General features: G+C 42.7%; 1 protein-coding gene across 1 annotated transcript in view; it reads left to right on the top strand.

Moving 5' to 3' along the window:
- The window catches only part of LOC146071233 (uncharacterized), a 116,506-nt gene that overhangs the window by 45,886 nt on the left and 43,966 nt on the right, over positions 1–26,654 (top strand). Inside the window, exons 2-3 of the mRNA XM_083179431.1 lie at positions 1,928–2,468; positions 7,258–7,348. Of these exons, the coding sequence (XP_083035557.1) occupies positions 1,928–2,468; positions 7,258–7,348 (632 nt within the window). The remainder of the gene's footprint in view (positions 1–1,927; positions 2,469–7,257; positions 7,349–26,654) is intronic.

Genomic DNA, 26,654 nt, shown 5'->3' with positions numbered 1-26,654 from the left:
AAGGCCATATGAAAGTACCAATAACTCTGTAATTGCCATTACACATTATGCTACACACCGTAATGCCCATTACACATTATACCACACACACAGTAATGCCCATTATACATTATGCCACACATCATGATTCCCCTTACACAATATGTAGCACACTGTAATGCCCATTACACATTATATCACACACCATAATGCCCATATGACATAATGACACACATTATGCCCACACCAGTTTCTGACAGTAGTCTTTCTGCCTGTACATATGCCCACACCAGATGCCAACGGTAGTAGTGCTGCCTTTACATATGCCCACACCAGTTGCTGACCGTATTTATTAATTTATTTACAGTTTTTTTTATAGCGCAGCATATTCTGTTTGCGCTTGACAGTAGTAGCACTGGCTGTACATATGCCAACACCAGTTGCCAACTGTAGTAGCACTGCCTATACATATGCCCACACCAGTTGCCCACAGTAATAGTGCTGCCCATACATATGCCCAAACCAGTTGGCAACGGTAGTAGCGCTGCCTATACATATGCCCACACCAGTTGCTGAGGCAAGTAGCACTGCCTATACTTATGCCTACACCAGTTGCCGACACTAGTAGTGCTGCCCATCCATATGCCCACACCAGTTGCTGACAGTAGTAGCGCTTCCCCTACATATACCCACACCAGTTCTGACGGTAGTAGCGCTGCCTATACATATGCTCACATAAGTTGCGGATGCAAGTAGTGCTGCCTATACATATGCCCACACCAGTTGCCAAGGCAAGTAGCGCTGCCTATACATATGCCCACACCAGTTGCGGACAGCAGTAGCGCTGCCTATATATATGCCCACACCAGTTGCCAGCAATAGTATGCCCACAAGTTACTAACCTAGTTCAGGCTGCCAGCTCATCTTCTCCTGCATCCATTTTTTCATCAGACAAGCTCCCCATGTAGCTCCGCCCCATCTGTCCCATGTAGCCACACCCCCTCCACCGCATAGCTCCGTCCCTTTTCTGTCCCTGCCGATGACCAAGTGATTAGGAGCCTGGAGGGAGCGCTCTGTGTGCTATCAGTGCCGCTGCCTGTCATGTATGTAATGTATGACAGGCGCAGCAGCAGGGGATACAGGGCTGGGAGAGCACCTCTCCTGCCCTGGGCCTCCCTGCTTTGCATCACCTGCTGAGCGGGTAGAGCCGGCCCTGGCCTCAGGAACGGTCCTTTAATAGCTGTCATAGTTGAGTTTAGATACACATGTAAGCAGCCATCATTAATTTTGAGAGCAAATACACAATGTTGATGAAGGAGGTTGCCAGCACTATATAGTCCTGTCTGCTTTGATTTGTCTCTGTCTGTTGGTTGCTCTCTTAGGGCCAGATGTATCAAGCTTCAAAAAGTGATCAAATAGAGAATGATAAACACCCAGACAATCAGTTACCAACTGTCATGTTACAGGTTGGGTTTGAAAAATGGCAGGAAAGAGCTGATAGGCTGGCTATTTATCACTCTCCACTTTATCACTTTTTGAAGCTTTATACATCTGGCCCTGAAGCTGATAGTGACTTAACTGCTCATGCCTGTGATTTTATGGGTACATTTTAAAATACATTTTTTCATTTCTTATGAGAGAGGGAATATTATGCCTACCAGATTGTAGATGCATTTTATTTAAATAAACCATAATAAGAAATGCATATTTTGCTGCCAAAGCGAATATCAAAAAAATATTTCTCACCAGTTTTTGGTTTAGTATATCTGATTTTCTTTGAACATAAACTCTTTTTGCTACTGTATGCGTACAACATATGAGTTAAAATACTGTCTTTTTGGATATTTTAGAGATGTATATCTACAGTAGACTGATCTCAGGAACCTTTCTAAAATATTTATTTTGTGACGTGTGCAAAATTATTTCAGTATCACCTTTAACTTCACAGGCAGATCCTGAAGATTTTAAAACCTTGAGATCCAAATTTCAAAAAGACCTTGGAGAAAATTCTAGAACCAAGCCTGTTATACCAGCAAAACCTGGAGTAAAACCAATTGTACCCGCAAAACCAAATATTCAGCCAATAAATGTACATTGCTTTCAGAATCCAGTACCCAAAGCTTTATCTTCTCCAGATTTACAAGTCTCCCCAAAAAGTGATCCCTTCATAGCTCCAAGGAAACCATTACTATCACATCAAAGCTTCTCCTGCCGAAGTAATTCTGGATCCATCCATAAAGCTGGTATCAATAAACCTTTGGTTCCGGCCACAAGACCAATATTACAGAGACCGTCTTTGAACACTCCTCTTACTAAAAACATTGGAAATATTTACTTGAATCTGAATAAACCTAAATTAAAACTTTTACCTAGTGAAGCTGCGCTTGGACCAAAGCCAAGGAAACCCGCTCGTCCTCCATATGTGGATCTTGACAAATTCAGGATATCAGATGATTTTGATGATTATGTCACAATGAACAGTTTTCTAGGTAATTTTATTTACACTTGTGTCTTTATTTTATAAAATATGCGTTTGTATACATACTTTGTAACCAATATCAACAAATTTACTTCTGGCTATCATTTTACAAAACAAAATGTAACATATAACTATTATTTTCATTATAAAATGTTTCAGAATAGAACTAGCATCATTTATAAATAAATACTTGTTCAAACATTTTAAATACGGTATATGATGAAATGCTTTAGATTCTTGAATTACCTGTTACAGTGAAATATGTGTGTCTAACCACGGCACAGTGTAGAAGTGCAGGAAGGCCCTGACCCTCATATCTCTCTTAGCTAGCATTGCAAGTGATGGAGCAATCCACCTGAGGCCCTTCCAAACCACTTATGATCCTTCTGATTGCGCCCCCTCACAAATACCTGTGCCACTCTTTACCATTCCCAGGATCTTCAAGTAAGCAAGTAACATAGTAATTAAGGCTGAAAAAGAAGTTAGTCCATGGAGTTCAACCTGACTTGTAACTACTGACGTGAGTAAGTCATATCTATAGGATTCCCTTAGTGGCCAAAAATGTATCCAGGTTTGATTTAAATTCATTACCAGTAGTTGCTGTAATCACCCCCACCGGCAATGAGTTCCAGAATTTACTGCTCTAATGGTGAAGAATCCTCTTCTTAATTCAGTACGGAATTTATTTTCCTCGAGCCTCAGTACATGCCCTTGTGTGCTAAGTATAGGCCTGATAGTGAACAAATCATCTCCCAGTTCCATATGATTCCCATACTAATCATATCACCTCTCAACCTCCTTTTCTTCAGTGAAAACATATTCAGCCTGGTTAACCTATATTTGTATTCTAGTGATTCAGGACCTTTACTAGCTTAGTCTCCGTTCTCTGTACCTGTTCCAATTAATTTATGTCCTTTTTAAGGCGCGGTGCCCAGAACTGAACACAATATTCCAAGTGTGGTCTCACCAATGCCTTGTAAAGAGGCACTATCACATTGGCACCCCTTGAATCCATACTAGGGATGCCAATCTCTGAGCATTTTTTCAATCCCCGGAATCCGGATTGAAAAATGATCAGTCCCGGGATCCTGGGATTGGCATCCCTACTTTGGAGCTAGGTGCAGACAAGCACTATAGGCGCATCCACACGCCATTTTTGGGGAGGAAAATCACTGGGCATAAAATAAACCACCCCCCTTTCTCCCACATTGCCTTACTTTGAGAGGGGCAGGCGGCAGCAGAATGGAAGCAGGCTGCTGGTGTGACGCGCCGGTATGTCACTGGACTGTGCAGCCGGGCGGCGAGCGGGTTCAATACTGCCGCCTGTGCAGCGTGACCCATGGGTCACGCTGCGCAGGCCGCAGCAATACACCTCCGGTGTCACAACTCGCTCGCTGCCCGACCTCTCCCGGCCACACCCAGTCACAGCTAATCTGGTCACAGCGGCAGGGAGTCTCTGGTCACATCGGCTAAGAGCCTCCGGTAGTAGGGTGCGGGGGCCTGTTCAGTTGGCTGCACAGTGTGACGAGCAGCGTGACCTCTGACCACATCACGTTGCGAGTTTGAGCTGTGCATCGGGGACAGAAGCAGCTGGGCTGCGTCTGAGCGAGTGCTCAGACGCTGCCCAGCATTAGACTAGTCCAATCCTGGAATCCCGGGATTGGAAGCTCCAATCCCGGGATTCAAATCCCAGCAATTTTGGGGCCAAATCCCAGGATTGGCCACCCTAATCTATACCCCTTTTAATGCATGCCATTGTCCGGTTCTCTTTTGCTGCTGCACTTGAGCAGTGTGCACTATTACCCAATTTTTTTGTCTATGATGACCCCAAGTCCTTCTCTACAGCAGAATTCCCTATAATAACTCAATTTAGCCTATAAGTAGCTTTTTCTTTTTTTTCCCCATAATGAATTACTTTACATTTATCAACATTAAACTGCATTTTCCACCTTTCCACCCACCTTTCCAGTTTAATTAAGTCATTTTGTAATGTATCCACATTCTCTCCTGAGTTAATTTCCTTACTCAACTTCGTGAAGTCCGCAAATATTGCAATTTTACTCACTATGTCGCTTCCAATATATTAAACAATGTGTGTCCCAATATTAAACCTTGCGGGACTCCACTTTGGACCTTACCCCAGCTGGAATGTATGCCATTTACCACCACTCTCTGTCCCCAATTGTGCAACCAGTTATTAATTCAATGACAAAATTCAACCTTTGATTACCGGTTATATTTAAATGACGTTATTGTTATCTGCCAAAACCGTCTCTCATGGAAGAGAGTTACTTAATTTTACTGCCCTGACGGTAAAAAATGCCCATCCTTCTAAGTGTTCTAAACCTTCTCTCCTAAAGTCTAAGTGCATGCCCTTGTGTCTTAATAAATGATATCAAAGTAAATAAGCTGCCGTACAGATCGTTGTAATTGCCCTTAATATATTTGTACATGTTAAGCATGTCACCCCTTAAGAGTCGTTTTTTCTAGTGTGAACATTCCCAATTTGGCTTGTCTTTCCTCATAGCCTAAGGCCGTGGTTCCCAATTTTTTTTAATCACGGCACCCTAAAGTATCAGAATATTATTCGCGGCACCCCTAGGCCAAGTGTTGGTTACTAATTTCAGGAAAAACATTAAATTAGTTGTGATTTAAATGTTTTCCTTAGGTCCACTTATGTGGTGAGAAACATGATTCACACTGTTCTCTATACTGCAGCCAGCTCCTCCTCAGCTACAGATTTGTACCCTTAGTCCCACCTCCTCCATTTAATTAATCAAGCTCTTGTGTGGTATGGTATCGAAGGCCTTTGCATAATCCAGGTAGACTATGGGGGTATACAATCCCAGGTCTGCACTGTCGGTGCGTTCCGACAGTCAGGACCCTGGCCTGTTTTTGTCCCGCTCACCAGTTTATCGGCAGGCGGTATTCAATGTGAAAAGGGGGCATGTCTGTGAAAACGGCCATGCATTGTCGAGATCTGGTCGTGATCTCGACAATCCAGGGCCGTTTTTAGCTAAACGGCCTGACTGCTTTTAAAGTCAGGTCCGTTCTGACAAGCTGCCTCTTCAATGCTGTCGGGAAGGACAGCATATAATAGGTGCCTTCTGCTATTTCCCCTGATGGAAATAGCGACAGGGATTGAATACCCCCCTATATCTAATGCATTCCCAATACCTGCAATGCACATGGTTTTGGCCATTTGAGAAAGATTTTGCTTTTGTGATCAACACTGAATAAGGCCCTGTGACATAGCAGTTAATAGCTGATTGACTGGTAAGTCTAAACTGCATTGGCAAAAAATGGTCGACACTGGATGCAATTTTGTCGAAAACATGTGGATTGACGTGTAGTTCACTTGTTTTTCGACCATGCCGGAAGTGTAAAATAGTTGAAAATCTGCACTTTGATTGAATAGGTCGAAATCTAGTGCTCTAAGTGTTTTGAGCATTACACAGTCATCTGTGCTAAAGTATTTGAAAAACTGATAGATACAACTGATGGGGGCAACTCCATTTCTTTGTGGTGGTAGCCTTTTTCGTGAATCCACCCAGGAAATACTTGACTGAAGAGGGCCTTGGGAGCAATGGATTTTATATTGCGCTAATTAAAACGTGATAGGAAGAATCATAGATTGTTTTATTAAAACAAATGCTTGAACTAAGCATTCAATATTCAAAAAAGAGGGGCAACAGGTAATAAAATAATTAGCAACAATGTAACGCTAATATGTTATTAAAAACACAATATAAACATCTCTGAAATTAATCAAAATATCTATATTAAGTTCCTTCTTGTGCAGACTGTTTAATAAACTTGTAAATAACTCACAAAGTACCTGCACAAAAAGGTTCCTGCCACTGGAAAAAATTAAATGCCGCTCTCCCACTCCTGTGTGTGTCTTTTCCAGCCACTTTAGAAACGTAGTTAGCTTCTCACTGTTCAGTCAGCTGATTGCCCCATTTGTTGTTTTAGCTGTTACTAGCAGACTTGGTGACTGTGGCGGCTGCTCCTAATGGGCAGAGATGCTGATCTTCCAGATGATGTGTCATATCGCCGCTGGCACAATGCTGGCTTCACTTGTCCACAGAGTGCAAGCTCATAAGTGAAGACGGTCTTTGTGTTAAAATAAACTGCAGGTAAAAAACAATCTCATTCCTGTGATGGAAGCTTTTCAAAGAGTGCATTTACTTTTATCCACAGGCAGTGTGCGGCCTCACCTGCTTTACCACAGTGCTCATTGGAGCTTCCTATATATTCCCCATTTGGATCCTTTTTGCACAAGTACTTTGTGATTAATTCACACATTTATTAAACAGTTTGACATTTTTAATAAAGAAAGTATCATTTTAAATTAATAAAATAACAATGATACTTTCAAGACTTTGTTGGTATCAACATATCTATTTGAGACCTATGTTTAGCTATTTTAATGGTCATTTGTTTTCAATATAGTATATTCACTAGATATACAGGGTGTGATGCTGAGTTGAACATATTCCCATTAGTAGAAATGATGTGCTATGTTTCGTACTGCGCATGCTCCAAAACCATGCGCAAATCCGGTGGCGCAGAGGTGTATGCAGCTTGAATGCATTTGAACTATACTTGCCTACTCTTCTGGAATAGCCAGGAGGCTCTGGAAAATCAGGGGGCTCTCCCGGCCTCTTGTAAATGAAGGCAAGTCTCCCCTGACCTGCTGCACCCCTGCTCACCTGGTTCCTGGTGCAACACTGAGCGCAATGTTCAGCATGCCAGATAACCTGCTTCAATGTCTACAATTTTCTTTTACATTTCAGTCCCAAAAGAAAGAACACAACTAACCACATCTCAATCGCAGCCTAACCTCACCACGTGTTATCCATCTTACAGTTCTCGGAATTCAACAGGGTGAGTGCTGCTATGCTGTATTGTGTTGTACCTTCAGATGAACATCATTTTCAACTAATGTGCTATGTACAGTGGGGGCTATATTAGCCAATTGCCTTAATGTTTGCTCAATTTATACAATTTTTCATAATATTGGATATATACTGTATTAGGATTTCTTTGTAGAAATATTGCAAAAATTGCAGATATCGAAGGCCTCATTGATATTGATATTAGATATTGAAGACTTTTAAAGCTATGAGTAAATCCTTGCAGAAAGTGAAATTGTTGGTTTACAAATATATATATAAATATGCAGCCAATAGAGTGCTACGACCCTGTATAAAAATAAATTTGCCCAGTATTTCAATTATACTTACCTGCTCTCCCAGAATGTCTAGTGACTCCCAGAGACTCAACAGTGTCTCTGGAAATAAAATAGGATTGGAATTCCATCCGTAAGCTACAATCTCCCCAACTACACATTCATATTAAAAGAAAATAGAAGGTTAACCTGTCTTTGATAAGAGCTTAGAGGAGGAATGCACCAAAGGCAAAAATGTGGTCTAACTTTTGCAAATGGCAATTTCAGAGGTTTGGTCACACTACCTATTAGGTCTCTATTCGGCATTGACATCTAAAGGGGCCATGTATCCTTGTATCACATTCCAGAGTTTCGATGTAGTAGGCAATGCAAAACAGAAGCCTAGAAGCAAAGAAAACAGAGGCTATTAGACATATAGACCTCCCCAGGCATTGTAGGGAGGTCATACAGACACGTGGAGGCCACACACACTACTGAGACTCATATATATATATGGAGGTCTGGATTTGGAATCACACTTAAAATTAACGTGGAAAAACACACTAAAGGCTGATCCAACTTTGATGTAATGTCCTTAAAACAAGTCAAAATGAGGCTCAGTAGTGTTTTTGGCCTCCACGTGCCTGTATGACCTCCCTACAATACCTGGGCATGCTCCTGATGAGGTGGTGGATGGTCTTATGAGAGATCTCCTCCCAGACATGGACTAAAGCATCCGCCAACTCCTGGACAGTCTGTGGTGCAATGTGGCGTTGGTGGATGGAGCGAAACACAAAGTTTCAGATGTGCTCAATTGTATTCAGGTCAGGGAACAGACGGGCCACTCCATAGCATCAATGCCTTCGTCTTGCAGGAACTGCTGACACACTCCAGCCACATGAGGTCTAGCAATGTCTTGCATTAGGAGGAACACAGGGCCAACTGCACCAGCATATGGTCTCACAAGGGGTCTGAGAATCTCATTTCGGTACCTAATGGCAGTCAGGCTACCTCTGGCGAGGTATTATGACCACTTGACACTTATACGTAGATCGGCCATAACTTCACGTTGTTGCCGCTAGAGGGCGAGATAGCTATACAAAGGGAATGTAGGATAAGTGAAGCATCAATTGCACTGTGTTGCTTGCAAAGAAATGGGCAAAAAATGTGATTTAACTGAGTTTGAATGTGGGATTGTAGGCGCTCGAACCGTCAAACCAGTATCAGCAAAATGGCTGCATTCGTGAAGTGTTCGAGAGCAGCAGATATTAAAGAGCAACAGTATGTCAAATTGCAGGTAATCTTAATCAAGGAGCAACTGCGAAGGTCTCTGTATGAACTGTTATTACACCGTATAGGCTATGGAAGCCTGTTCGAAAGCCTCTACTGTCCGCCTTGAACAAGAGCAGATGTCTCTAGTTCGCAAAGGAGCACAAGGATTGGACAGTAGATGACTGGAAAAGGAGTCTAAGGGCCCTAGGCTGAAAGCTGAGGGTCCCCTCTTTCCATGGGTAGAACAATTTAAAAAATCTGCCCTTGGGAACCGGAGATATATGACTTCAAAGTAGTCCCCATCCAAGCCTGTTAATTGCTCTTCCCAGTCATATATTTCAGGTTCCGTCTGACTTAGAATTTTTTATATTCCAAAAGCTGGGACTCTCCCCCTTAGATAGACACTAGTAGCTTGTCTCTACTGTTCCCAGAACCAGAGATATCAGCCTTCCAGCAGCTGGTTACTGCTACAGCTCCACACACCTGGTATGTAGTTTTATATTCTCGTTGGTACTGTAGATTGCTCTGCCTCCTGAAATCTGATCCCCTAGTCCCCAATACCGTTTGGTAGGTGGGATTCTCAAGTTTTTAATTCCATTAAAATATAATAAATCTATTTCCGGAAACTGGAGATATCTGCAGTCAAGCAAGCTGTCCTCCCACCAGAAAATTATGAATAATAAGCCCATTCCACTATACACCCCTCCTCTGCGTATTAAACATCCTCTACCACCCTGAAAGTTATGTATCAATGCCCCTTCATTCAGCCCAATGACCCCCTTCTCCCACCTCATCTCCCACCATCTGTGCAGTAAAGGGGTAATTAGTGGAAATGACTGATCCAGGCCCTACATGCTGAGGATATAATACCCCCTACAACCCGCGGGACATCAAAGCTTCCCCCACTCCTACCACTGGAGGATCGGTAGGGGCCCCAATTTTTTATTATCATTATTTATGTACATTTGTTCTATCTATAATACTTTAACTGACCCGGCATATACTGGGTCACCTAAGTGTCCATCTCCGTGCTTTGCTCCGCTGCTCTAGAAACCCCCTTCTGAAAATCGTGCGTTTGCCCCTGATCCCAACTGCATTGCCACAACACTTCAAGCTGGTGGAGGCAATATTATGATTAGAGGGATGTTTTCTTGGCATTGTGTGGGTCCTTTGATTCCTGTGGAATAACGTCTGAATGGCCAAGGGTATGTGAGTGTTATCGCAGATCAAGTAGCTCCTGTTATGTTAATGGTGTACCCTGCCGGGGATGGATACTTCCAGCAGGACAATGCTCCCTGTCATAAAGCTGGAATTGTCCGTAGATGAGTCTAAGAGCATAACAGATACTTTCCTTACTTAGTTGGCCTGCACAATCACCAGATCTCAATCCAATTGAGAATCTGTGGGATGAGATTGAATGGGATATCAGGCAGCTAGATCCATTACCATCAAATCTTAAGGAATTGGAAAGTGCAGTTCATCAGATATGGTCTCAAAATCCTCATACCACCTTCCAACATCTCATGCCAATAAGAATCCATGCAGTATTAAGGGCAAAAGATGGTCCAACTTTGTATTGAGGGGGTGGTCATAATAATGTGTATATATATATCTATATATATATCTATATATATAGATATATATATCAGGGTTGCCTACCTGACCCTCTCCTTCAGGGAGAAAATGCTCTGTTCCTGGACTTCCCTGGTAATGTATGATTGCATCACCTGTGGTGAAACACCTTTCTTATCAATTACCTAGCTCACCACAGGTGATGGCAATCATACATTATCAGGAAAGCCCAGGAACAGAGCATTTTCTCCCTGAAGGAGAGGGTCAGGTAGGCAAACCTGATTGATATATATATATATATATACATTTATTTAGGCAGAAAAAAAAACAATATACTCATCCTTGGGCAGCAGCAGATCAACTTGTACACCAGTATGGATCAAAGCAGCATTTCATAAGCCGTGGAGAAACTCAGTCCCCCAGGGAACGTCTGTTTGCTATTGTGAAATATCTGAAATACACTACTGAACTTTTTATGGTCTGAAACAACCACTACTGCCGTGTGGAATAAGAGACTTTTTAATAAATGTTTATAAATTTTGGACTTTACTTTTATTGCTTTGAAATTTGTGAAAAGTCTAAAAAAGGGCGCCAACTTACAACTGCTAGCTATATATATATATATATATATATATATATATATATATATATATATATATATATATATATATACTTTGTGGGGTGGGACTGGCACTCAATCGCTTCTGGTGCTTTGCTCCAGTGCCTTCCAAAGCAGTGGATACGACGTGGAACAAATGGCGGCACTTGGAGACTTGTAGTAGAAAACAACTCGTTTTATAAATACATGGTGCAAAAAAGATACCGACTTTTCGGGGAGGACCCCGTTTTCAAGGTGCAGAAGTACAACGTTGTACTTCTGCACCTTGAAAACGGGGTCCTCCCCGAAAAGTCGGTATCTTTTTTGCACCATGTATTTATAAAATGAGTTGTTTTCTACTACAAGTCTCCAAGTGCTGCCATGTGTTCCACGTCGTATATATATATATATATATATATATATATATACATACATACTTTGACTTTCACTATAATGTCAGCTATAATGTAATCAGTATTTTATTAAATGTGATCAAGTGCGTATGACGTCGCTATCCCATCCAAAGTCCACTGAAATATGTTGCATTTAAATAATCAGTAAGTTAATCATTTCAGCAAATTTGTTGAGCCATAAATATCTTATTAAAAAAGAAATGTCTCTTTCTTTTGTTATTAAAAGCAAACATTATGTTAATAGGCAACGTACTATCTACGTTACTGGAACAAACTTATCTATCACCATAGCGGCATAGCAGTTTGCCTTCATAATGGCCCTTATTCAGATTGATTCACAAGGCTGATAGTAATGACAGTTAGTTACAGTTAGTTATGACTACAGCTAGTGATTTTGAAAATGTCGACCATTGGTAGATTTCAAGGACCGAACCACCTCCCCCCCCTGCACTAGACAATGAGGGTAATTGACTAAGATGAGAGTTCTATTTCATATAGGATGTTGCTATGTGCAACCAATCAGATTCTATCTATTATCTTCTAGAAGGGGCTAAATAAATAAGAAGTAGATTCTGATTAGTTGCCCATAGCAACATCCCATGTGAAATAGAACTCCCATCTTATTAAATTCCCCCCAATGTGTTCAGTGATTGATATTGCAGAACAATTTCCCTTGAACTTTCCAGTGTCCTAGACAAACGATATTGTGCATACACACTGAACGATATGACAAACGACAGAGAATCTAGCTAGTAAAATGCAGCTTTTTGTGAAAAATCATAGCCAAAATTGTCTGCTGGGTAGTTCACCTTCCACTTTACCTCTTCAAGAGAATTAATCTGCCCTTTGGTAAGATTTTCTTTATTTCACGACCCCACACATTTCATGATTTCCAGGTTACCTATGGATTTGATGACACACAGTGCTCCTGTGTATGAAGGGGGGGGGGGGGGGGGGGGCAGTGCAGGGGGCTTAACTATGACGCTACTAAACAGCCTGGCCTCTATGGACTCCATCAGTTGTATCCCACAAATGCAAGATAGGGCTGATGTTACAGCAGGAGAGTGGCCTCTTATGGGAAGTGCACTCTGCTATTGCTGGTGGACTGGCAGATGCAGGGGGAGAAAATACGTCCCCCAGGTAATGCCTGTCTGCCTGTGAGGGAGTGCTTTCTATGCGAAGTCACTGTGACTGCTAGGGAGCCCCTGCCCCCCATAAATATGCAATCTACAGGTGGCATATTTAATGGGGGGGCAGCAGTCCTGCAGGTACAATCTAGCACTATTGACAGGCTGTAAAATAGCCTTGATTTGCTATATAAATCACAGTGATTTTGATAAACTCTAGGGCCCCATACACTGCAACCATATGTCTGACCTTGAAATCAGATGGAATTTCCCTTGAACTCCCCTGGGGCCTGCCTAGGAGCAATTCCATCCAATTTTGTACTTTGGTGTCATTTTCCATAAGATATATCTCATGCAATTGATCAAGCATAGATACATTATATGAGATAGACAGGGGGGTGCCAGGGGTACAGCTGTCCCAGGCCCCGGCCTCTGGAGGGGCCCCGGCAGCTGCCCACAGTGGCATGGCACCACCCCCACGCACCCGTACAATGCATCCCCCACCCGGCGGCCAGGCACGCACAATACACAGTGCCGCCTGCAGAGCGCCGAGCCTAGGATACAGAGGGGCTCGAGTCCTGACTCCTGGAGTCCCGACTCCTGGAGGAAAAAGATGCTGCGCTGCTGAGCCTGGGGGAGGGTGGGGGGGGGTGAAGGTCAGTCCCGGGCCCCAACATTACTAGTGGCAGCCCTGGAGATAGAACTTATGGTATACAATTGTACCATCAGATATATCTGATGGGCTGGATTAGGGGGCTAGATGGACTGGAATGCTAGTCAAACATCCTGCGAGATAGATAGATATATATATATATATATCACTTAGCCACAGAGCTAGACTCAAAGTTCAAATAAATGTGATCCTGGGGTCACTTGTATTCAAACGGAATGTTCATAGACTTCATAAATAAAACCGAAGACCTCGAGTGTGAAAACCAATTCTTTTATTGGAAGCCCAACGCGTTTCGTCTACACGACTTCATCAGGGGCAAGGCAAAGCCTAATACAGGCCGGGAATCCGGAGCGTAAGGACAGTATTGAACAATTTTCAGTTAAAATCCGAATAGGTAGAAGCGGATGATAACAGTAATCAAAGATGACAATCCAAAACAGGTATTTCTCAAGACCCTTCCTTCAAAGGTCTATATAGAAAAAGCTGTGTGTAGCCCAATAAATGAAATCCAAAGATTAAGGACAGAAAACCTACAGGTTTGGAGGTCAGACTTTCCGTTCTCAAATAGTTAAAAACAGTGGTAAAATCCGCAATGGAGCAGTGTAGATGCTTACTCCACTATAGCTAGGGTGGAGTAAGCATCTACACTGCTCCATTGCGGATTTTACCACTGTTTTTAACTATTTGAGAACGGAAAGTCTGACCTCCAAACCTGTAGGTTTTCTGTCCTTAATCTTTGGATTTCATTTATTGGGCTACACACAGCTTTTTCTATATAGACCTTTGAAGGAAGGGTCTTGAGAAATACCTGTTTTGGATTGTCATCTTTGATTACTGTTATCATCCGCTTCTACCTATTCGGATTTTAACTGAAAATTGTTCAATACTGTCCTTACGCTCCGGATTCCCGGCCTGTATTAGGCTTTGCCTTGCCCCTGATGAAGTCGTGTAGACGAAACGCGTTGGGCTTCCAATAAAAGAATTGGTTTTCACACTCGAGGTCTTCGGTTTTATTTATGAAGTCTATGAACATTCCGTTTGAATACAAGTGACCCCAGGATCACATTTATTTGAACTTTGAGTCTAGCTCTGTGGCTAAGTGGTATCTCTTGAGCGCACTCTGGTCACCCCCCCTTTTTTGTGTATTCTACTTTTGTCTCTCACTAACAGGAGAGCCGTTCCAGAGGTGCAGCTGGTTGGAAAACCATTCCTAGCGCAATTCCTGACCACTTTTTGTTTGTATTATATATATATATATATATATATATCCGTTAGAATAAAACTGACTGACAATTTTAATACAGCGCAGTAAAAATGCTCCGGTGTAGTCAATCAGTACTCGGTACCGGAGCATTTTTATTGTGCTGTATTAAAATTGACAGTTTACACTATGGAGCGCTCCTCTTTTGTTTTATTCTAACAGATTTCTACTTGTTCCCGTGAGTCCTGGGAAATACTTGGAGTGAGCTGCAGTCCGGAATTGGGACTTAGTGTGACTGCATAGGGGTGTTATACCTCATGGTTTAGCTCAGGGCTGGGCAACACCGGCCCTCCAGATGTTGATGAACTACACATCCCAGCATGCCTTGCACTAATACAAAGCATCCTGGGATGTATAGTTCATTAACATCTGGAGGGCCGGTGTTGCACAGCCCTGGTTTAGCTGGTTGTTCCTGACTGCTAATATATATATATATATATATATATATATATATATATATATATATATATATTAGGGTCAGCGCCCCTTCCTCGGAGTACAATCCACAATAGAGAAAGCAACAGTGTATATACAGTTGTGCTCATGAGTTTACATACCCTGGCAGAATTTGTGATTTTTTGGTGGCCATTTGTCAGAGAATATGAATGATAACTTACAAACTTTTCTTTCACTCATGGTTAGTGGTTGGGTGAAGATGTTTATTGTCAAACAACTGTGTTTACTCTCTTTAATTCATAATGACAACATTAACTACCCAAATGACCCTGATCAAAATTTTACATACCCCAGTTCTTAATAACGAGTATTGCCCCCTTTAACATCAATGGCAGCTTGAAGTCTTTTGTGTTAGTTGTGGATGAGGCTCTTTATTTTCTCAGATGGTAAAGCTGTCCATTCTTCCTGGCAAAAAGCCTCCAGTTCCTGTAAATTCTTGGGCTGTCTTGCATGATCTGCACCTTTAAGATCTCCCCAGAGTGGCTCAATGATATTGAGGTCAGGAGACTGAGGTGGCCACTCTAGAACCTTCACTTTATTCTTCTGTAGCCAATGACAGGTCGACTTGGCCTTGAGTTTTGTATCATTGTCATGTTGGAACGTCAAAGTACCATGCACAGCTTCCGGGTTGATGAGTGCAAATTTTCCTCCAGTATTTTCTGATAACATGCTGCATTCACCTTGCCATAAATTTTGACCAAGCTTCCAGTGCCTTTGTAGCTCACACATCCCCTAAACATCAGCGATCCACCTCTGTGTTTGACAGTAGGAATGGTGTACCTTTCATCATAGGCCTTGTTGATTCCTCTCCAAATATAATGTTTAGGGTTGTGGCCAAAAAGTTCAATTTTGGTCTCATCAGTCCAAATGACTTTGTTCCAGAAGTATTGAGGCTTGTCTCTGTGCTGTTTGGAGTATTGTATACGGGATGCTTTGTGGCATTTGTGTGGTAATGGCTTTCTTCTGGCGACTCGACCATGCAACCCATTTTTCTTCAAATGCAGACTTCTGTATTTCAGCTTAAGTTATTTGTGGATTTTCTTTGCACCCCGAACAATTTTCCTGGCAGTTGTGGCTGAAATTCTTGTTGGTCTACCTGACCGTGATTTGTTTTTCACAGAATCCCTCATTTTCCACAGCTTGGATATCATTCTCAATTGCTTGGATATCTTTTTATATCCCTTTCCTGTTTTATACAGTTCAATTACCTTTTCCTGCAGATACTTTTGCTTTCCCCATCACTCAGAATCCAGACACGTCAGTGCAGCACTGGATGAAAGATGCAAGGGTCTTTCAGGAGACCAGAAACTCACTGACCTTTTTTTACACACACACACTGATTACAAGAAAACAGATCACAGGTGAGGATGGTTAACTTTAGAAGCCATTCAAACCTGTTTGTGTTAACTTGTGTGCATGTTATGAGGACAAAATCTCCAGGGTATGTAAACTTTTGATCAGGGTTATTTGAGTAGTTTCTGTTGTCGTTATGATTTAAAAAAGAGTAAACACAGTTGTTTGACAATAAATGGCTTCACCCAACCACTAGCCATGAGTGAAAGAAAAGTTTGTGAGTTATCATTCATATTTTCTGACAAATGGCCAGAAAATCACAAATTCTGCTAGGGTATGTAAACTTATGAGCATACACTTAACATCGGCACTCACCTTTCCTAGTTTTGGGGTGCCCTATGGCTTGTGACCACATTGTTTAAACAATGTAGCCATTTCCAGCGATAGTGTTAGGGCCTGCAGAACAGTGGGGTCCCGTGAAGGGGGCTGCAGGCTTAAATGCATTGATCAATTCATGAACCAAATCTCCACTATTTATTATCAGTTAATTTAGTGTGTGCAGAGCCCCTACAATGTCTATATATATATATATATATATATATATATATATATATATATATATATATATATATATATATATCCAAGAGGTAGGCAGATGGCACTCTGGAGATTTTGGTACTACTGCACGGCGGCAGTTAAACAGTATAAAAAGTCAACAGAACAGCAGTAAAGTGTGTCAACGTTTCGGGCATTCGCCCTTTATCAATCAGTCAGATCCGTGCAGGTTACAGTGTGTAAAAATAATAGAAAAATAAAAAAAATAAAAAAAGGGCATGGGGTCCCCCTACGGCCATAACCAGCACCTGGCTGAAAGAGCCGGGGCTGGTATGGAAAAATCATGAAACCAACCAAATAGGGGTTCCCCAATTTTTTGAAACCAGCCTCAGGCTCCAGGGCCGGGCTGGTTCCCAAAATATGGGGGATAAAATGACTAGGGGTCCCCCGTATTTTAAGAACCAGCAACAGGCCCAACCAGCCAGCAGGGTAATGCCACAGCTGGGGGGAGACTTTTTAAACAAGTCCTCCCGGCCAAAGCATTAACCCTACCGACCAGTCAGCCTGGCCAGGAGTCCTGGGGAAGTGGGGACCCCCCAATAAAGGGGTCCCCTCCCCTACAGAACTTACCTGGCCAGGCTGAAGCCTAGTGCTGTCCTCTATGCCCCTGGGCATGCAGCTGTCATTCAAAGCTGTGTCGCATGGACAAACTGTTGGAAAAACTGGCAGTAACAGTTCACCGCGAGCTGGTCAGCTGATCAGTTTCTGGGGGAGAAAAAACACTGTCATTGCCAGTCAGAGACAGACTGCTGTTCGCTCCTTCAATGACTGACCCTCCAGAGCCATAATCATACAGCTGTAGACATTAGAGTGGGCATATATGAAGTAGCAGACAACCGCCCAAACCCTCAATAACCTACGGTGGTTGGCAGCGGGTAGCTGAGTCTGCACAAAGCCGTCCCATTCTACGGGATTGGAGCCTGTCTAGTCGGCTGTGGACAGGCTGATTGCTGTTGCTGTCACTGATTGCAGGAAGTGAGATCTGCCGCCTCCCTCCAATCTCTGCTCTGCCTAACATAGGCACCTAACATAGGCACCGGCGCCACCCACACTGGCGCTGGGAAGCACTGGGAGCTGCTGAGGTTGCCAAGAGACCCACTCCATTCCACAAGTTGATGCCACTGATATCATTACCTACTTATGAGGATTGACAGCAGCTTAGCTCGGCCCACCGCTAATTATAGCTCAGAGAAAGAAAGCGACAGCGCCCAAGTAGAGTGACAAAGGGAAGTTTCACAGGCAGTCTGCTTCAAAACGTACAGCCTATATTAAAGCATCCTGATGGCATAGGTTCAGCAACGCTGCAAGAAGGGTGAGAAATAACAGTGCGGAAACAAATACTTTACACTGGTCTTGTGTGTCCATCAATATCTTGGCTAACAGCCAGAATTAAGTTACTTTGTATATAGAAGAGCAGACTTTAAATAGAACAAGAAAAGGTTGATTGGATTGGATACTTTTTATATACACATTAGTATCCAAGTCTAATAGTAGTGAGGAGCATCTGGCTCCGCACTATCATATCAATCAACCATCTACACTGTATAAAGAAATACGTATTTTTCCCAAGCCGCCCTCATTGTAAATTAACTTGGGTGGAGGCACTAGCATACCTATAATTAACCTTTCCAGGTTAGGGGAGGGTTACAACGCTGACACAGATGATGACACACTGATAGATGATGACATACTTATGCAGACAGATGGAGATTGACACACAGATGCTTACAGTACATGCTGATAGACAGAAATACGCTTATATATGGATATTTAGATGGACAGATGAACATTGACATATTCTGACACACTGACATATGTTGACACACAAATGCTGACACTGGCACAGATGCTAACACTGACACAGAGACAGCTGCTGACACAGACAGATGATGACACACTGGTACACAGACAGAATCTGACAATGATGATGAGGACACATTTACTTGGACAGACGGACACTGACATAAAGATGTTGACAAAGAGACGCTGACACACTGATGCAGATGATATGACAGATGCTGACATGAATGATGACATGGACACTGATATAGACCCTTACCAGGGGGCCACCAAAGGTACAGCAAAGACAACAACAAAGAAGTTGCTGGTGGGGGCCAGGAGAGTGGGGACTGCGGACTGCATCAGATGGGAGGGAGTAGATAAGTTAGACTGCTGGCCTGGCTGTGTTGCTGCTCCTAATTGTTGGAGCTGCAACATAATGACAGCCATGGCAGCCGAGAGGTATGCTGGGACCCAGTAAAATTTGGGGTGTGACCCAATCGGGGGAGGCATGGCCACCTCCCAGAATTAGGCCATGCCCCCAAAATGTTTAAGGGGTGATAAAACACTCTAAAGTCGAGGGGGGAGTGTTATTGTCGTCGTCGTCCCCAGCAGCAGCATACCTACAGCATGTTCTGTGCTGACAGCAGGCTCAGCAGCATGAGCTCTCATTCTGTCAGTGAGACGCTCATGCTGAGCTTGCTGCCAGCACAGCACCTGCTGTAGGTAGGTGTGTGCTGCTGCTGCTGCTCGGGAGGGGTGGAGGGGGAAGGGGGTCGGACCAGGGCTCATGCCGGGCCCCTCCAGCAAGCCCTATCGGCGGCCCTGATGACAGCAGGTCAGGGGATCAGTGGGGCTGCTGCAGCAGAGCAGAGGTGGCACATCATCAACCTGGCACTGTCCTGCAATCTATATACCAGTCCCGTTATCTAGTTTGTGTCAGCCCTGACTAGAAGTGGCGGTATGTCATACCGTTGTATACCGTCCCACTTTGAGCACTGTATGTGTATATTTTTATATATATATATATATATATATATATATATATATATATATATATATATATATATATATATATATCTCATATCAATTTATAACATAAAAATAGAATAAAAATATTCCTCAAACCATTGTCTGACAGTTATGTTTACAGTTATGTATTGTGCCTGCAAAGCCAGTTGCCACATACTGTACAGGAGGATGTAGTAAAGGCTTAGGAAATTCAGCAATTGCATGTGTGTGAAACTCTTTTTACGAGAAATGTGGTACATTTGGTTTTCTTTGTTCCTCATTCTTTAAATGATGTATAATAGGATTCTGATTTTAATTGTCAATACCATAGAATGTTCTAATCTGCTTTTCTGTATAAATTGTGATACTAATACTGCTTTCACATTGCAGAAATGGGTAATGACACGGTATTCTTAAATGGGACTTTAAAACGGGTCAGAGCCTTGAGACCTTTCACATTGCAGGTGAAAACCGTTTTAAAAATCATTTAATTCCATTCAAACATTCAACCTGTTTAACCCCCAAGGGACACGTTTAAAGCCATTGAAATAGAGCTGTTCAAACTGCAAAAAAATGGCTTTAAAACGTGTAGGACTCTGCTTTTTAACCGTGTTGAAATACCGGTTAACTTTAACCGGTAAATCAACTCTGGCACTTTTACATTGCAGCCTTAAACATTTTAAAATGGAAAAAAAAACGGCAATATACCGTTTTAAAAGTGTGATGTGAAAGGAGTATTACAGTATACAGAAGTAAATACAATTACATAATATTGAAATTAAATACACAGTATCTAGCACTCACCTCAAATATGGAATAAACAGAGCAATGTTAATCATATCATTTGTTATAAAAAAAAAAATATTTAACAGGAAATCTCTTTGCTTAGGTCCTGTTAAGCTTGAGCGAAAAGCCGAAAACACTAAACTTTCTTATTTTCTGAGTCCATTTTCTGAGTCCCTGAATGCTTTAGAGTCATTCTGGCTTTCACTAGTTATTTATTTATTAACAGTTTCTTATATAGCGCATACATATTCCGCAGCGCTTTACAGAGAATATTTGAACATTCACATCAGTCCCTGCCCCAGTGGAGCTTACAATCTGTATTCCCTACCACATGTACATGCACACACAGACATTCTAATGTGATTAATTTTGTATGCAACCAGTACAGCTTCACACATATGTCACTCCTACACAAAATACTTAAGACAGGTATGGGGAAATTTACATGGGACATCACATGTAAAGCACCATGAGGTATGCTGGCATTTCAATACATGGCGCCCAATTTTTTCATCTTATGCATCGCATTGCATGCCATATAGCCGCGTACGATGCATGCGATACGATTTTTTATTGTATAAGCACCATAATGGGTGCTTACAATGTTAAATGCACCCCCACGCCACCCCCACTATCAACGCGAACCCAAAGCGTGGCGAGCGCTGCGGTACGCGTCCTCCAACCTTTTCATACCCCCACTATCCAGGGCGGCGTGGAGTTGATTTTAGATATTGTGGCGAGCGCAGCGAGGGGACGTGTATTACTTTACATGTATTCCGCGTCCCCACACTTCGGGCTCGGTGGCTCGCTGCGTTCGCCACACTGTATAAAATCAATTCCACGCCAACATGGATAGTGGGGGTAGGAAAAGGTCGGAGGACGCGTACCGACGCCCCTCGCGGGCTCGCTGCGCTCCCCAAGCTTTGGGTTGGCTTTGAAAGTGGGGGAGCATTTAACATTGTAAGGACCCATCTGGGTGGTTGTACAATAAAAAATCGTATACCATCGCAGTGTATGCCATACAATTTTTTATTGTACAACATCGTGCAGCATCGCATCGCATATCATATTTAGTCTTATGGTATACAATGCGATGGGTGCCGTGCTAGGAAACAAGTACCCAATAAAATTAGCTTCAGAATGAATAACAAGTACAGAACAAAATCAATAACATTTACTACAGTGGTAAAGGAGTATGTCTAATTATACAATGATAGCGATGTATATGATATATAGTAACTTGGGAGATAATACAAATGGGATAAAGTAATACATAAACAATGGGGGACAATTAGAAAGAAAATATGTTACAGATATTATTTATTTACAGTTTGATATATAGAGCAGTATATTCCGTTGCACTTTACAATTGGATATACATTATAGAGGAATATGGGAAGGAGATTTAGAGTTTTAGAAGGGGGGTCAGGGTAACAAATAATTAGCATGAGATCAAATGTTGATATATAGTATTAGACAAAAGAAACAATGTGATACAAAGAGAGGAGAAGTAAATGGGGTGAAAGTTTATATTGGTGAGTTGTTTAGAATGTGAGCATAGAAAGCGGTAATGGGCATTGATCTAGGCATGACCAACTGTTATTTAAATGACTGTCATGCTGATTCCAAATATGACATTAGTTTTGCTAGATTGGCTCTAATGTTAGAGATATGCAGATGTGAAACAAGCAAAAACACAATTGACAACGCATACCATGTTAAATGATCGCAGAGTAAACACTTAGAATATTTATCTGTCTCACCTCCTAGAAAATTCTCTTAGATTCCCATATGTACGCATTATGAATTAGTTCCCTAATTATTGAGGGTATCCATTATTTCAAGAACTATAACTAATTCAGCAACCCCAAATTAGCTTACATTGTTTCCAATATCTTTGTAAACTAAATGAAAATGTTTTGGTTGTATTCGTGTATCTTATTTACTGTTCCATTGTATGCATCAGAATTTGTAAATAGGCAGGAAAATATTAACATAACATTGCAAAATCCATCACTGATTTTGAAACAATGTAATTTTACATCTGATAATGAGTCATGCGTACATTCCAACATCTGGGAGGCAGAAATGTGAACCTTGTCTAAGCTGTTTCCATCACTCTGAGGGCATTCACAGCACTCCCAAGGATGCTGGGCTCTACTCACATGGCATCCATTCAGAGGTGTTTGCTTCCCCCAAACAGTGTCGGTCCAAGGTTTTCAAGCACCACAGGCAAAGCTTCATATTACTGCTCCCATCACCACCCACACACCAATGCTGACTTGATAGAACCTCAGTTGAAAGTGTGGAGGTGGCGTCTTAGAAAATTCAACACCTGCTGTTTGTTGCAAATTTAGGGTCACTGATACTTTGCACACCTCACCTTCAACCACCAACTGCAACCCAATCCACTTTCCTTTGTCTCTGCCCTCTCCCAATACCAGTTGCAACATATAATAAGTCATAATGAATGTAAACAAATAAATAAATAAATCACAAGCATTATCTCAGCAGTTGCTTCGTCTAGGCCAGTGGTTCCCAAACTGTGTATCTAGGCACCCTGGAGGGCCTCAGGATGTTTGCAAAGGTTTGCTCAGGTTGGTGGTCCATGACCAAAACAAATGACTTATGCTCAAAGCAATAGGCAAAACTAGTGCTGGTGGCTGCCAATCATAAAATGTATGGACAATTAGAACCACAGCCAGCACATAACTGAACCTGAGGGGGACAATTAAGCACCATTTATTGTATTTTTTATTATCCATAAGAAACTTTTTGACTAGGAGTGCCTTGAACAAATCCTGATATTCTAGGGTGCCCTAGCCAAGAAAGTTTGGCAACCACTGGTCTAGGCACATGTTTCAAGTGGCTAATGGGAAATACACTTCAACCATTTGAAGCCTTGGGAGTCCATCAGATGCCGCCCCCCCCCCCCTCATATGTGCAGCCCCCGCACGCCTGCGAATGGATGATATAGATAATCATCCATTCGCAGGCGGGGTGAAATCATTTGATGGCTGGTGATCCTCAAATGAATTCTCCAGCGATCTTGGTTCAGAGACACCTATACGGTGTCTCTAAACTTCGGTCGCCCTGTGCGAGGACAGGGCAGGTAGCTGACAACCAGTAATCCAGCTGCCCATCCCCCGCGCCCGCGTCACGGCCTCATTACCATGAAAATGAGTAGCGTTCTCATGGGAAAGCCCATGAAACGTTGGGTTCCCATATGGTTATGAGGCTGCCTGGTGCCCCCATCCTTCTCCACCCCTAGCCTGCTGTGTAAGGGTGCATGCACCCGGCAAACAGAATGTAATGTTTGCCGTGGGTGCATGCACCCTGCATCTGTACATGCGCAGAAATGCATCTGCACATGCGCAGATGCACACCATCGGTCCCCCGTGCGAATGCACAGGAAAACAAATGAATCAAAATAAGGTCCTAAGTTCAACAAGGATGTTTCCCATATAAATATGTCACCAATAGTTCCTTTGAAAGATTGTGGTGCAACATGCAGTTTGACTCCCTCAGTGCCATAGCCACCATCTTGGCCACATGGCTCGGGTGTCTAGTCACATGTGCTATCTGGAAAGTAATTCACAGTGATCTGTCATTTGTGATAGACAGGGTTGCCCCCCAGATTCTGGATTGCCTAGGCAGCTGTCTAATGCCGGCCCTGCTCTTAACCCCCTTTTCCTCCCTTCACTACCACCCAAGGGAAGTGATCCTTAGGTGGAACGGTGAGACAGTCATCCTCAAAAAGCAGACTCTCCAATCCAAAGGTCATGCTCATGTCATTTTCAGATAGCACATGTGACCAGACACCCAGGCTATGTGGCCAAGATGTTGGCTATGGCAGTGGGGGCTTAACCCTCATGTTGCCCCACCATCTTTCATACGACCTATGGGTATTTATATGTATTGTGCTGTACATGTGTTGTGTAAAAATGAATATTTTGTTTTCAATGTTTGTTAGGTGCTGCAGCCCTGGTTCACCACCAGTTACTGCAGCAATGCATCAGCTTAAGCGCTCTGGTGTTATGCACTGCATTAGCCAACTGGCCCGGAAAATTTCCAGGCATACCACTGATAAGCAGGTGTGCACCAGTGGTGCCTCCAGTGGTGCAGCACTGGGTCAGAACCAGTGCTGCCCCCCCCCCCCACCCACCCACTAGTCCACGCCACCGATCCTCCCCCGCCGCTCAATGACGATCGTACGCCAACCTCCCCCCACCCCCCTAAATGGGTCCACACTGCTGATCCTACCCTCAGCTGCTGACCCCCCCACCGCTCAGGAGTGCTGGGGCGTTCCTGTGTTTGTGTGTGGGCCCCTGCTGCTACTGGCTTCAGCACTACCTGCCCCAGAAAAACCCACCACTCAAGTGGTTAACTCCCAGTGTGCTACACTGAGAGACTGTATGTAAAGAGCCACTGGAACGTAGTTCTATGGCTGTAGGGTTGTGGGCTGACAACTGGCAACTTGAAGCTTACATTAAGATTTTCACTCACATTAACATTGCACAGATGACAAAACTGGCTTGCCAGTTTTAGATGATTTGTTTGGTTGGCTACAATTCAGAAGGAAAATAGATCTGACAAAAATGAGCTATTTATTGAACTGGGGATGTGAAATTCAAAAAGATGGGAGAGAGAAATCCGTTGTTTTTCTATAAAATATGATTTTCATGCAGATCAATTATAGTAATCAGAAATATGCTACTCTAAAGTCATTAGCTCAAGAATATTACAACCATTATAATGGACAGTTCAGCTATACTGGTAACTAAGCTTCCCATTCTAACAAGACTTTATGGAGCTATTACATTTAGAATAGTATACAGAATATGCCCCATGGCCTAAACATTAGAGTGAGTGGCATTGCTATGTCATTACGTGGAGCTGCAGATACTTGTCTTCAGTCCCATTGTGCCTGCCCCCATTGAAAATGGGCCTCCCAAAATGGCCACCGCATCAGAGGAGACTGGTATTAACCCCTTACCGACGCAGCCTGTTTTTGCCTTCCTGACAGAGGCCTTTTTTTCAAATCTGACATGTATCACTTAAGTGGGGATAACTTTTTTTTGCTTTTACTTATCCCAGTGATTTTGAGATTGTTTTCTCGTGACACATTGTACTTTAAGTTAGTGGTAAATTTTGGTCGATACAATCTGTTTTTTTTTGTGAAAAATACCAAAATGTCGTAAAAAAATTGAACATTTTGCAATTTGCTAAATGTTAAATTTTCTGCTTGTGAGACAAATAATCATACCACTCAAAATAGTTAATAACTAACATAGACCATATGTATACTTTATTATTACATCATTATTTCAACCTGCTTTTAATTTTTTTGGACACTAGGGGGCAGCAGAGTCAAAATTATACACATAACACAGTAAACGCTGCTTTTGGCTGTTCACGTTTGAACAGCCAATCGCAGCGATCGCTGAGGGGGGGGGCATCGGTGCCCCCCCTGGGCAATGAGGGAAGATGTCTGCTGTCAGGGACAGCAGACATCGTCCCTCTGTCACCGCGTCTATAGACGCGGTGACAGTTTAAAGTCATGACGTACATTTACGTCATGTGTCGGGAAGTACATCCCGACCATGACGTAAATATACGTCAAATGTCGGGAAGGAGTTAAGGATGCCAGAAGAGGTTGGGTCAGTTTTGGGAGATACATTTTTTAATTGGGGCAGGAGCAAAAGGCCCATTGTGGTGGATGTGGTTGGGGATCCCCTGACAAGCTGGACTTTTTGACTTTTTCAATGGGGGTAGGTGCAATGGGATGTGGTCATTTGGTCTACAGCATGATGGTAGACAGTCATTAGGTCGACACCATCAGGTAAACATGGAAAAAGGTTGACATGGGTCTAGGTCGACATAGGAAAAGGTTGACATGGTTCTAGGTTGAATGGTCATTAGTTTGACAGGTCGTTAGTTCAACAGGTCATTAGTTTGACAGTGTCTAGGTCGACAGTCAAAAGGTCGACATGGGGTTTTTCACTTTTTTTTTGAGCCAACATGTGCCAACAGGCGGTATTTCATGCCTTACCAGGGGTGCAGGTATGGCGGTACGGGGTGGTACGGCGTACAGGTAAAAGATATATTGCCGGTACCCCGTACCGCCATAAGAAATAGCCAAATATACCTGTAATGCGCATGCGCGC

Source organism: Crinia signifera, chromosome 1 (assembly GCF_055691185.1).
Source record: "Crinia signifera chromosome 1, ASM5569118v1, whole genome shotgun sequence".
NCBI lineage: Eukaryota > Metazoa > Chordata > Amphibia > Anura > Myobatrachidae > Crinia > Crinia signifera.
The sequence above is the reverse complement of the archived record's forward strand: the minus strand, read 5'-3'. Positions and strand labels throughout refer to the sequence as shown.